Source organism: Rhinolophus sinicus, linkage group LG03 (assembly GCF_036562045.2).
Source record: "Rhinolophus sinicus isolate RSC01 linkage group LG03, ASM3656204v1, whole genome shotgun sequence".
Classification (NCBI taxonomy): domain Eukaryota; kingdom Metazoa; phylum Chordata; class Mammalia; order Chiroptera; family Rhinolophidae; genus Rhinolophus; species Rhinolophus sinicus.
The window spans coordinates 160,993,230-161,006,547 of NC_133753.1; the positions used below are offsets into that span (position 1 = coordinate 160,993,230).

The 13,318-nt window shown below is 35.8% G+C and overlaps 1 protein-coding gene across 1 annotated transcript in view; it reads right to left on the reverse strand.

The window, feature by feature from the left end:
- Positions 1–13,318, reverse strand: part of NDUFAF2 (NADH:ubiquinone oxidoreductase complex assembly factor 2) — a 122,980-nt gene that overhangs the window by 41,346 nt on the left and 68,316 nt on the right. Inside the window, exon 2 of the mRNA XM_019743577.2 lies at positions 641–730. Within this exon, the coding sequence (XP_019599136.2) occupies positions 641–730 (90 nt within the window). The remainder of the gene's footprint in view (positions 1–640; positions 731–13,318) is intronic.

Sequence of the window (13,318 nt, forward strand, 5' to 3'; positions counted from 1 at the left end):
ACCCACAAGCTACCAAGTTCAAATGTCACTGTTCCCTACATACTGAGAGACTGACTGTTACTGTTTCCTCTCTCTTTGATCTTTTACCTTAATTCCAAAGTTTGATAGGGATCAAGTGTCCATCCTTCTCGAAACAGAAGGTCAGCTGACAGGGTCATTGTAAGTTGAAAAGATACTTTAAATGGTATCCACAGCAAGTATTATCCATTATCCACAATTTAGAAAAGATAAAAGTAAGACTGAGAAGTCTGAGTTACTTTTCCAAGTTCATGTGGGTAGTGAGTGCCAGAAACAGGACTCCAACCCCGGGGTTGGCAAGTGCAACAGTATATGACAGTGAGTGGGTCAGTACATGACAGTGAGTGCCTCCTTCAATTTTGTATTTTTGGAGTTTCGCTTGCCCGAGTCCCAGCTCTGCTAATGTTTAATAGTTCTTTTCACTACACAGGTGTTCCTTTACTAAAAAGTGACACCTTCACAACTTTCAAAGAAATGCAGTGTTGAAAAAAAGGTTTCATGGATTTAGACTGTAAAAGTTTTTGCAAAAAGAATAAACATATAATTATATGTGCTCTTATTGACTGGGTACAGAGTTAAACAATTGGCCTTCAAAAACATATTACTAAAAGCAGAAACTTACCTTCCCATTCTGTTGGGATAGTCCCTACTTCATAGTCCACTTCTCTTTTATTTGCTGCTTCTACAATTCTTCTCTCGCGAATAATCTGTCCTATAAGACAAAAGTGAATATTACATGTATAAATGAACCCACGACACAGTAATTACTACAAGTAATATTTTCTCTTTGGATATTGCACACCTCCTCATGTAAAAGAATTAACAGGAAAAACAGTAGATTCCATTTTTAAATTATGTATGTTAGAATAAAGCAATTTCTAAACTACTGCAAAGATGTTAATTTTCTACCACAGGATGCAAAATTAATTTTGGTAGAATAAATCTAGATTCTGCGTACAGAAAAAAGAGGAACCAATTAATCTGTAGGGCACTAATAGCCAATTAAAAAACATTTGAGTAATTGGCAGAGTATTCCATGCAAACTCTGCAAGTATATATATTAGAGGTGCTACTGCCCGAGGGAATTGATAGTCATGGCCTCTATTAGGTCTGTAATGAACCACAAGACTCTGCTGCCACCCTGTCCCCAAAGTACATTGGTGAACCCAAGGGAACCAAGTCATGGACTGCGCTCTGTGGCCCATCTGAGTGAGTACCGCTCAAGGAAATCTAAACAAAGAGAGACAAAAACTGGTGAGTTTCGGGTACGGTGCTTCAGGAGTGAGATCAACATCTGGAGCGGGATGGTAGCAACGCAGAAAACACAAAAGCAGAGAGAAGTAAAGAAAAAGTGGAAAGGGGTCGGGTAGGGACGAGAGTGTCTGTGTTTATATTTTTCAATAATAAAAAAAATTGATTAGTGTGTATTTTAAGGTCATAGGGGAGGCACAAAAATATGTGGTATCTTCTTCTGTCTCCGAAAGTCTTGATGATACCTTTCAAAGTAGGTTTGTCAAAATGGTGGTTTCCAAACATTTTTCATTTCATGTTCCTTTTTCATTTCATGTTCCTTTTTCATTAAACCTTGAGCCTGGGAAAACTATGTATGCTTTCTATTCTCCTAATAGTTAACAATTGTGCCTGCCTACTCCAGGGAACGTGAACTGAAACAGAGAAGACACTGGTAAGTAATGATGAGGGGGAGGAACATGGCTTAACAATGATCAGTCATGGAGAGGAACAAGCCTTACAAAACACTACTTTCTCTGTCCACTCCTAGGCCTGTGCTAAATAGAATGGGTGACGTAACTGAAGACACTGACCTTGCTGCCTGCAATGTCTCTCGTACACTGCCTAAAATTGTACTAACTACAAATTCCTTCAATTGCAGACAAGGAAACTCCTCCTGGGAGTGACTATGCAGGTGTCCTCAGGCCACCAAAGGGTAGCGTAAGGACACTGAGTGGACACTGAGTGCCTAAGTTTTATTTCCTCTGTTTAGTAAGTGAAAGGCTGGGATTTTGTGGACAAGCCAGTAATGGCTGATAACTCTGAAGTGTGGGATCAGGGAATCTATGATCTCACTTAATCAGGCTCATTTCATTCTAACACAGATGTTCCCCAAGTTTTATAAAGGGGTTTTGATCACCTTTTGTTTACTTTATCCAATAAATTTACAGTATGGGGAGGGATCAGTAGTAGAGTCTCTAGGGCGCAGGGACGAGGGTCAGGGTAAAAGGAACCTATAACAATGACAGCTGCATTATTCTCATAGCAGAGGCTCAATATATGTACATGTATTTTTATTATAATGCGATTTATATCCATATAATACACATATCGTAATAACAAGAGTTACCATAAATTCAGCATTAACTAAAGTAGTTTAGATGGCAATTTTCAAAATGTTTGAAAGAGTCAAAATACCTTCATACAGTCTTTATCTAAATACCTGGACGTAAGTATGTCTTTTTAGCAATAGCAGTATAGAAAGGAAAACTGCTGTATAAAATGCAAAATGCTAACAAATGGCCTTCTCAAAGTATGTGTGGTATGTGTGTGTTCTACAAGCTTTTAAATATATATCAATAAAAGCACATGGGGAGAGGATAGAGGGGTCTACCATTCACACTAGTACCACTAAATGCATATGTATTACAAGTATATCAATATGTCTGTGACACAAAAATTAACTTTTTATTTTACCATCAGATCTGTACACTTCATTTAAGGTATCCTAAGATTTTTAAAAATAAAAAGTCATACCTATGTGTGTGTATATGAAAAGACAAAAAAAAATTCATCAGTTTGTTTAATTCCTTGATAATAGATAGAAAAAAAACCCTTTGTTTACAAATAGACGACATCAAAGATGTACACATTTTAGAAATATAAAATAAGGCTGTTCATTTATTAAATAAACTCCTTGTAATCAGATATGGGTCTTGCCTCCCAAATAGTTTTAAAACTACTCCATTCTTTGGAATAAAGAATAAATTCTAGTTGTACAATTTTTATGAATTGGGAATGAAATTTATGCCTCCCACTGAGTAAGAAATTATGCATAAACTGCACACTTACTCATACTAATATGCTTTTATACAACAGTTGTAAAGACAATCCTACTTATCACAGCAAAAAAATAATTGCATCTACTAAATAGCAAATTTAAGTACCTGTTCAAGTGTCCAAATTTTAGGATCTAATTTCCACTAAAAAAATAACAAAAAATTTAAGCTAACATATGTATAGGTTTAATAAGAATAACACAAGAATAAACAGTTGACAGTGGTGAACTCAATGAGTATTAAGTAAAACAAAGCATAGTTGTTTAACTTAATATTAAACAATATTAGACTTAATTAAAACAGTCAAAATAAATGTTTGAATTCGGGTAGATCATAATGGTCAATGGTACATGGATTTAAAGACTATAGTATAAGTAACAATATTATTTCCCAAACTTAAAACATTTTAAAGCTAGCTGCCATTGAACTAATTGCCGTAGGAGGATAGCAGATTTCTTACCCCTTTGTTAAGAAAAATATGGAACCTATTTAGTTAAAAGAAGAAAAAAACAAAAGGCGTGATCCCCGGGTATTGGGTAGATGACAGGTTTAGGTACAAAACAGATTTCACCTGTTGTCCTGGGCTTCTGGATAGAGTATGGAAGGAAAGCCTGGACACAGACATGGGAAGGAGGATCTAAAGCAGAGACACGTAAACTTCAGTCACTCAAGTACCAGCTTTGCAATTTTTGTCACACCATGTAGTATTATATCCTTAACATTTTAATTTAATTTGCCTTGCTTTTTCCTTCAATATTCACTTTTATTTTACCCTAAAAAATACCATGAAATCACTGAGTTGCTCTACTAGCTGTATTTTGTGTCCAAACACACACAAAATAGATACATATCTTAAAAATTTAACAGGTTTGTCTTTGTAGACCCAAGAAGTCATCATGCAGACCTCATTTTGGAAACCACACTAGTCTCTAGAGACACACCCAGCAACACATATGGTGATACAGGACATAGGAATCAACACAGCAGTAAGAAATTCCTGTGGATGGGAACTGGCTGAATAAACTCTTTGTAATCAGATATGAATATTAAAGTCTTACTTGGATTATGTTTACCCTTCATTTTATAAAATCCTACGTTATGTACAACAGTCTTGTATTAGGTTTGAAAAGGAGAGGGCAGAGGTCCTAGAATTCCAGGGGTGAGCAGAAGGAAAAAAAAGCTAAAATTCATGGCATGTTTAACATGTGCCAGCCATTGAACTAAGTTTTCACTCTGTATGAGTAATTTCATTTAAACTTGACAATTCTATGAGGTGCTAGTACTACTTCATTTTATAAATAAAGAGACTGAGGCTTAAGAGAACTTTAGACATTTACCGCATGTCACACACTAGCTAACAGAAATGAGGATTTGAACATAGGTCTTCTGACTCCTGACCCTACACAGTTAGCCACTAGGCTATGTTGCCAGACTTTAAGACATCTACAAATGTTAAATCTGTAAACATACTACATTCCAGTTATTAATAGTAAAATACAAGGCCTAAGCTTATAGGAACAGTAACTGCCATTTCCCAGAAGATTAAAAATCTACTATTTCTCTCCAAAAAAGAAAACTATTGCCTTTCATTAGGGTATTTTCAGAATGTAGAAAACACATCTTAAATCATTTAATATAACAATCCTGACAATCATTTAACTTTCAATAAACATCCACTGAGCAAAATCTGGAAACCGCACACAGAAAAGAAAAAGAAAAAAAAAAAACCATCCATAACCTCACCACCCCCAAAATCATATTTATTTTTATTATATTTCCTCTCAGTATTTTGGCAATATATAGGTTATAAATACACAAATGCTTACATATACATAACACATATTTATAAGATTAAACATTTGTCCCTTCACACAACATAGAAAATATGAAGTTTCTCATGTTGTTATTCCATAACTTTAAAAGCATTAATATTCAGTTTCCAAACAGGTTCACTTGTATTCTGAGGAAGAAGCAAACTCTTATATAAGTGTGTATAATAACATTTCTTTTGTTTAATTGTGTTTTAAACGTACAGAGAAAAAAAACAGCGTGACTCTTTAAGAATAGGCAATAAAGCAAGCTAAAAAAATACTAAAAAAAATTTATACCAGTTAAGAGATAAGTATCAGGTAGGCCACGCAAAAGCAAGTTTTACAAATTAAGGCAGAGCTTCATGATCAGGAGAGAAAGAGGTAAAGTGAGGAGATGTGTTTCATATCCTAGTCACCAAAGGAGTCTTCTGAGAGACAAAAATCCGTCATGGGAAAAAGTCGTCTGTCCCGCCGCCCCGCCCCTCTCCCCCTTTTCTGGAAGAAAGATGAAGCAATACTGGGGAGAGGAAGATGCTTTTGGGAATTCCCTTTAGTAAGCCAGCAGTTACTTTCCAGAAAAAAAGGGTTCACTAAAGACCTCAAGCACCACTGGTAGAAAAAGCCCAGATGTCCTCTACTCTCAGATCAAGTTTCTTCAAGAGAATAATTAGGGTATGTCTTGTTGAAAGGCAAAAAACTAAGACTTTTTGATATTTTAAGCATCATTTTTAGGATGTAGATTCTATGGTCAGTCTGTGGTACTTCCTTTAAGATTTCAAAATTCATTTTGAATAGGCAATATAAGCCCAGTGTGGAAGTCTCCCTCCCATTTCCGTCTCTTGACCATTCAGTTACCCTCCCTGGTGGCACACACCATGGCCACTGTCTGAAGTAATCTCCTAGGGATAGCTTATAGATGTATAAGCAAGTGTGTCTGGAGGAAGACTTTCCTTTGGGGACACAAATGCTATCATACCAATTGTTATGGACTGCATGTTTGTGTCCCCCACCCAAATTCATATAGTAAAATCCTCACTCCCAGTGTGATGGTATTAGGAAAAGGGCCTCTGGGAGGTGATTAGGTCAGGAGGGCAGATCCCACATGACTGGGATTAGTGCTCTCATAAAAGAGACCCCGGAGAGCTCTCTGCTCTACATCATATGAGGATACAAGAAGACAGCCCCCTACAAGCCAGAAAGCAAGCCCACCAGATATCACATCTGCCAGTGGCTTAGTCTTGGACTTCCCAGCCTCCAGAACTATAAGCAATGAACGTTTGTTGTCTAAGCCACCCAGCCTATAGAAATTTGTTATAGCAGCCCGAGCAGACTAAGATGCCAATCATACTGTTTTGCATCCTGCTTTTCCCCCTTAACAACCTACCTCGGAGATGTTTACATGAGTATAAAAAGATCTGTGTTGTAATTTTTACACTTGATCTTAGCCAAAAGGCCGAGAAGCGATATGTGTTGTAATTTTTAATAAACATGAAATAGTACATAGAATGGGTGTACCATATTTTTTTAAATCAATTCGTTATTGATGAATATTTAGGTTGTTCCCAATCTTTTGTTCTTAAAAGGATGATGCAATGAATAATCTTATATGTAGGTCTTTTCATGTAAGTACAAATATATCCATGAACTAAATTCCCAGAAGTAGAATTGCTAGGTCAAATGGAATGTCCATTTGTGCTTTGGATAGCTGTTTCCAAATTACCTTCATAAAAGCTACACCAGTTTAACTTTCACAAAGAATGGATGAAAGCACATATTCCCAATGTCCTTACCCTTTGACCTTTGCCATAGGCAGATTAAAAATGGTTTCTTGCTGTAATTTTAATTTTTCTTTTTGTGAACGAGGTTGGCATCATTTCATTTTAAATCTTTGCACTTCTTTTTCTGTGAATTGTCTGTTCATGTCCTTTGACATTTTTCTATTTGTTGTTGCTATTTTAGTTAATTGCTCTTTCCTCTATATACAGGGAGTTCTTACACATTTGAAAGTTAAACGAGACTTACACGTTAAAAGGATGGTTGGGTTGGGAATTATAAAATTTCTACTTTGACCTCCAAACACTGCCTTCCTAGAGTCTTAATTACCCTGGAGGTGCCTGAGACCCTTGACAGGTGCCAGTCTGAGACAGGTGACACCAATGATCCTGAAGAATGAGACAGCAGACTTAGGCATTTCTCCTCCCTTGGGGCCACTGCTCCTTCCCGAATCCATCCACACAGGCCAAGGCAGATATTAGGGCAGCTTTTAATCTTTACATTTAGGGGCTTCAGAGCTCACAAGACACCCATCATAGTGGAGGGGGGAGCTTCTTCCACCAGTACCAGATCAAAGATGGAGGACTACCTTGGTTGCGGCCCACAAGCACATGAGATACTTGGTGAGAGTTTTCAACCAGCTGTCTATGCCCAGACCACTGGTGGGCACCACAAGGAGAAATGAATGAAATCTGGAGGTGACTTGGGGTGGAAAGATAGGTTGGTCTGAGTAAGGTGACACAGCTCTGCAATAGCTATCCCCTTGTAAAAAAAGCCAGATTCAGGCCTGTGATGCCTGACAGGAGCCCCTGGCTAGGTAGGACAAAGGTGAAGTAGGTAGTACAGCGAAGGTGAGGCCCTTTCTGACTGATGTCTGGCTCTTTATCCCCATGGCAGCAATTAGTGCAGCCAGGTGATAATTCTAAATCAGTTTGTCTGGTGATATATAAAAAACTGAATTTTGCATGTAAAAGGAGGCTTAGAAGTGTCAATGCATAATATGTGAAAGTGAGGGCTACTGAAAGCCAAGAACCACACTACATATAATAGATTTGGGGACTTCAAACCTTGTTATTCTGAAGCATTGTAAATTCAAAAATAAATCAATAAGAATTCTTACACTGAAAGCTACTTTCACATGTGACAAAGCATAATTTGACTGAAGTTACTCAGATGTAGCACCTATTTATCAAGAGCCTGCTATGTACCAGGCAATGTTTAGATGCCTTCCATATAGGGTCTCTTACGTTCAACACAATCTTTTACAGATGAAGTTAAAGAGGCACATAGGGTGACTAGCTTATCCAAATGTACATCACTAATTAAAGTAGTATAACCAGCATTTGAATCTGTGTTTTTCTAACTCCCAACGATAAGCATTTTCCATTGAAGATTTTGACATTAGCATTTACAAAGTTTGCATAAGGTATCATTATACATATCCAATTAAAAACTAACATTTTATTCATAACTATCATAAGTTATTATTTTCCCATAGTGATCAAATGAGGCATTTCTTGAAAATGTGATTGTATAATTTGACATATTCTACATATATTTGTGTGGGCATGGAAGACTATCTCAGCAGGTAACACTTTTGTTTTTTTTAAGCAATTAAAGAGGCTTTCCAGATAAGCTTTCAGAATGTTTAAGACTGCCAACTAGTTCAATGGATTACCTAAAATCCTATTAGCTTCCCCATATTTACAGGTTTCCCATAAGGAATCTCAGCTTCTTCCACTTTAGAAAATCCAAAATTACATCAAAATGTTTGGTTATTCTGAAATACCTTATATAAAATGGTTTAGCCTTTTAGGACCCAAAAGCTGAGAAGACTTAAACTATATCCAAAAGACAGCAGAAAAATTCCAAGGGACCTATTTCCTTTATTAGTGTAAAAGTTTTGTGGTCATTTCTAGCACGTCAATTTTTTTTGTTTTGTTTAAACCTCACTTCATTAATTTCTTAAAAGCCATAAATAAAATTTGTAAAATTTAAGTCTGAAAGTACATATGAAGACTATCACAACTTAAGAAAACAAGATGAACTTACTGCAAATTTGTCTGTGCTTTCCACATGCATAATAAACTCATATTTACTGTTTATTTTTTTTAAAGTTCCACAGCATTATTATATGCAAACAAAAATTTTAAGTTCTAAAAACATATTGTTCAGCCAAAAATTATATGTATTGAATAGTCTTTTGCATTAATCTAGGAAGATTTATAGTCAAAAGTTAAATAGGTTTTCTGATTGTATTCCCAAATCAAGCACATAAGTCTTAGAAATGTCTAGTATTTTACTTCATTTACTTCCTTTCCACTACTGTGGAAATCAAACATCTAAAATAGTTTTCGAAAAATAAAGAAAAAAACACTTGAATGTTATATGAAAAATCATTTATTTTCCAAAATGCCAAAAATCTTTGATCCTTAGAATTAGTGCAGCTGTAATTGCCCCCAACCCCCAAAAGGAGGTAACCATTAAAAAGAAAAATTCAAATAATGGATTCATGACTATTTAGTTCATGTAACAATGTGTTCACTCTGAAGAGCTGATAGAGAAGCAGCCATTTCAGGGTTTGATTGATGTGTAGGAAATCAGCATTTGAAAGTACTTTTTTCATCTAATACATTCTACAATACTTTGTAAAGCTAAATTATCTCCAATGGATAAAGTATATTTATAATTGACAATTTGGGCATTTAACAAAATAATAAAGAAACTAACATTAAGTGATTCTTCTATGACTACGTCTGAATCGTGGCAGATGAGTTAAAGTGTCTTAAATACATATAAAAAGGGAAAGAAATAAAAGGGGGAGAAAATTTGTTTTAGCTAAATTAAATAGGCTTTAAGATATACAGAAACTCCAGGTTTTAAAAAGACTATTTACAATGAGCAAATCTATGACTGACTGAAAAGTTTTCATTTTACAGTGACAGTTGCTAACTAAAGCAAGCAAATTCCAATCTGGTACACCATTAATGTAAAAAGGAATAATATTTTCTTCTCTCAAAATTAGCACACACTCATAGTGTGGTTTAAACCAATATAATTAAGTATTTAATTTTCAATTTGGGAGGCGAACTTGAACACTGGGGCTGTCAATAGAGAGAGAAAGAAACTGAAGAAATTTAATCAAAGCAGTGGCAAATATGACTAGACTTCAGAGAAGTATAAAATTATGCCACTTGTAACTAGCCCAAACTTTATTTTCAGATTTGTAATGCAGAAGATATGGCTAATTATTTGATTGACTTCTAGATCCAAATAGTTTCATAGAAATCCAGTTGTACTTGGTCATTTATTAAAGATCATAAAAGAGTCAAGGACTGCAATGTTAGCTGCAGTTACTAACTCACAGAATATATGACAGTTTTAAATATGAATACTTTAATGAAAATAAATAGAGTACGTTTTGTGGTGCATTAGTCTTAATTGTAAAACTATATATTTATTAATCCATGAAATTACTAATACCCTTCATTAATCTATCTAATTTAGTTACATCAGGCAGTACTTACCATTAATGAATAGAAATCTATTCTGATATAGAAAGAGACCACATAATCATCTAATGAAATGTGATATTCATCAACTTAAAAAGAACTGTACTAGTATTTTTGAAACAGATTCCTGAGTATAAACATTGGGCTCAGTTGGTAAGAGGTTGAGGAATCAATAATTTTCAAACTCTTCTTTAGAAATATCTTCAATGGAGGTTGAATTTATGAAACTGCTCAAAGCAGAGCTTCTCTGGTTGAGGCAGGGGTCCAGAGTATGGCTCCCCTTTTCTACCCTCCCCTTCCCTAGAGGCAACTGCCTCACATTCCTAGAACTCTAAGGAGCGCTGTAAAAATGACTTGATTCAGACCTAGTAGTAAGCACTTCAGAGACTGCAAAACTCGTCCATGAACACAAAATCAAGCTCTTGTGAGTAACCATAAGACCATCATATGTTTTGCTTCTCTCTCTATCTTATCTTTTACATGGTTAAGTAATCTGTGACAAACCTCTGAGTAATCAGGTGTAAAACAATGTCGGACTTTTCCTGCAGTTCCCTACCTCAAGGAGCTATAAGGCCTACTTAAATTGTGGCACTATGATTTAAGGCTGGAAATTGACTTAAGGCTTTGCTTCTAGTATTTAGACGGGATGAGTTAAGTGAGAAATCATTCTCTCGCTAAGGAGCAAGAAGTCCTTAGGAAAAGACAAAGAAGTCTGAATAGCAAAGAGGGAAAACAACACTGTTCAGTTCACAAGTTTTCAAGGAAGCATGCCTTCACGGGAGAGGCATTCTCAATACTTCCTTCATCCTCAGACCTGGAGGCTCCTGTGAAGGGAAAGAGATGGAGGTAGCCTGAGGCCAACCAAAAGCAGTGAAAGGAAAGACAGGAAAGAAAATTCCAGCAAGAACAATTTATTGATAGTGTCTCATTATTTTAGTCATTAGTTTAAACTTTCCTGAGGACAAAACTTTACCCTGGCTAATAACTAATAAAATTGGATGACGTGAATTTTACCTTTGTTCTCTACTTCAGTTCACTGGTAGAAAGACATGGTAATGAAATGTGATTTCACCAAAAGGAAGGCTGTAGGAACATGAAAGGGAAAGGTTGGTCCCATTTTGCTCATCAAAGTTGTAACAAAGACCACTTATCTTGCTATTTTTACTTATTTATTCCGTATTTTCCATTGACGTTGAAAAGATAAAGACTACAGTCGTGAATAGTGAAGATTTGTAAAATGTTAATATTACTTTAAGATACGTTTCTCCAAAAATACTGCACACATAAAAGTGAAAACTACGTCTACTCAAGGGTGTACTGGCAATTATATGTATTAGGATACTTACATACATGAAATACGTATTAGGATACTTACATACAGAAGAATCAAGAAATTGGACTTCGAAGATTCTTTAGCTTAGTAATAAATGATAAAGCATAACATTGTTTTTCCTAGTTTTTCCTACTTCTTGCTACTTCTTTATGAGCTTCCAGGGTCCAGAGATCATACAATTTAGTCTAATTTAGCCAAGTATCAATTACATTATATTAATATAGTTTATTAATCAATGTTATCTGACTCATTTAGATGAACAGAATCAGTTATTGAGCAACAATTATGTGTGTGGTACTTATTAGACACTTTTATTTTTATTTCCTTCTTTAATTCTCACAGCAATCTTCATTTTTATAATTGAGTAAAGTACAGCTCAAAGAAAATGTTACGGATGAGGAAAGGTGTGCTTTGAATTATACCAAATTTTCACATGGAAATTTAAGAAAGTGTACTAGTACAGTCACCTCCTGCGCTACAAAACCTCGTGTCAGCATTGTCCACATGTAATCACGTTCACAGGCCTTCCCCCCTTTTTTTCTTCCTCTCTGTAACAACCCAGTTTAAACCACTTTGCCTACACTTCTCACATCCTCTCTTTGCTTTGCACCCTGAAATACCTAACTGTTGTGTGGCAATACCACCACCTATTGGCTGTCAAAGGGACTGGAATAATCCAAAAGCATCAGCTTCCTTGCCCTTCAGGAAGGCGAAATGCATCATTCGGGCTCTTCTTTTTTTCCTGCCTTTTATTAAACCCACTTGAAAACATTTCAGCTGAGTTAAACCCACCTGAAAAATTTTTTCTCTCATCTTTCTCTCTACATAGACATCTTTTTTTCCTCCTTCATCTCTCCTTCTAAAAACCTGTAGAGTTATTGCATCTCTCTGGATTCCATTGCTAACCAATAAGTGTTTTTGCTAATGTGCAGCAATTCAGATGAATTGTGGATTAAACGGGATTTGTGAATTATTCTGGAAACTGAGTTACCACTTATAAATAGTTTCCATGAAAAAGTGTGTTGAATATAAACAGGCTGCTTAAATGGAACTTTAGGAATTCAAGTAATTTGTCTGTTGGGAACTTGCTATATTACTAAAACACATAAAAGTCTTTCACAGTAGTATCCAAGAAAAATAAAGGAATAGAATGCTTACACAAAGCAATATTGCATATATTTCCCGCCCTCTTCAGAGGATGACCACCTGCATTGTCCGGTGGAATCTGAATCTTGCATTACACATAATGGAACACTCAAATATTTAGTGCTAATAATAACGATCCATTGCCATTTTGTAGTGGCTCATTAAAGTGACACTAAGGATAGAGAAGTGAACAGATTCCATTATTTTAACTTTTATCTCTGTGATGAAAACTTCCAGGATTATATCTGTAACTCTAACCACTTAATGAACTTCAATCATGAACTTCTGTTAAAGCAATGCTCCACTTGGATGTCCTTACACTTCTGTTACACAGAGTTCTACATCGCCTTTAATACGCCCTTAGTAATCAATCCCTTAAATCCTCCTCTCTTTATGCTAAGCTCTGTACTTTCCCATCCGTGGGAATTTTGTGCTAAAGCAGGGGAAGCATGTAAGACACCTCAAACTGACTGGTCAATATGAAGTCACTTTTGTTGCTGGTACCAATCAGATAGCAAAGGCTTTTTGTCCCTTGGCCTTTGTCCTGTATCTCAGTTATAGAAACGGCTCCTCATATCCTGATTTGAGTCCAGTTTCTCATAAGCCGGAGAAGACTGCCACTGCCTTATACAATGTAACCATAACTGCCCTCACCTG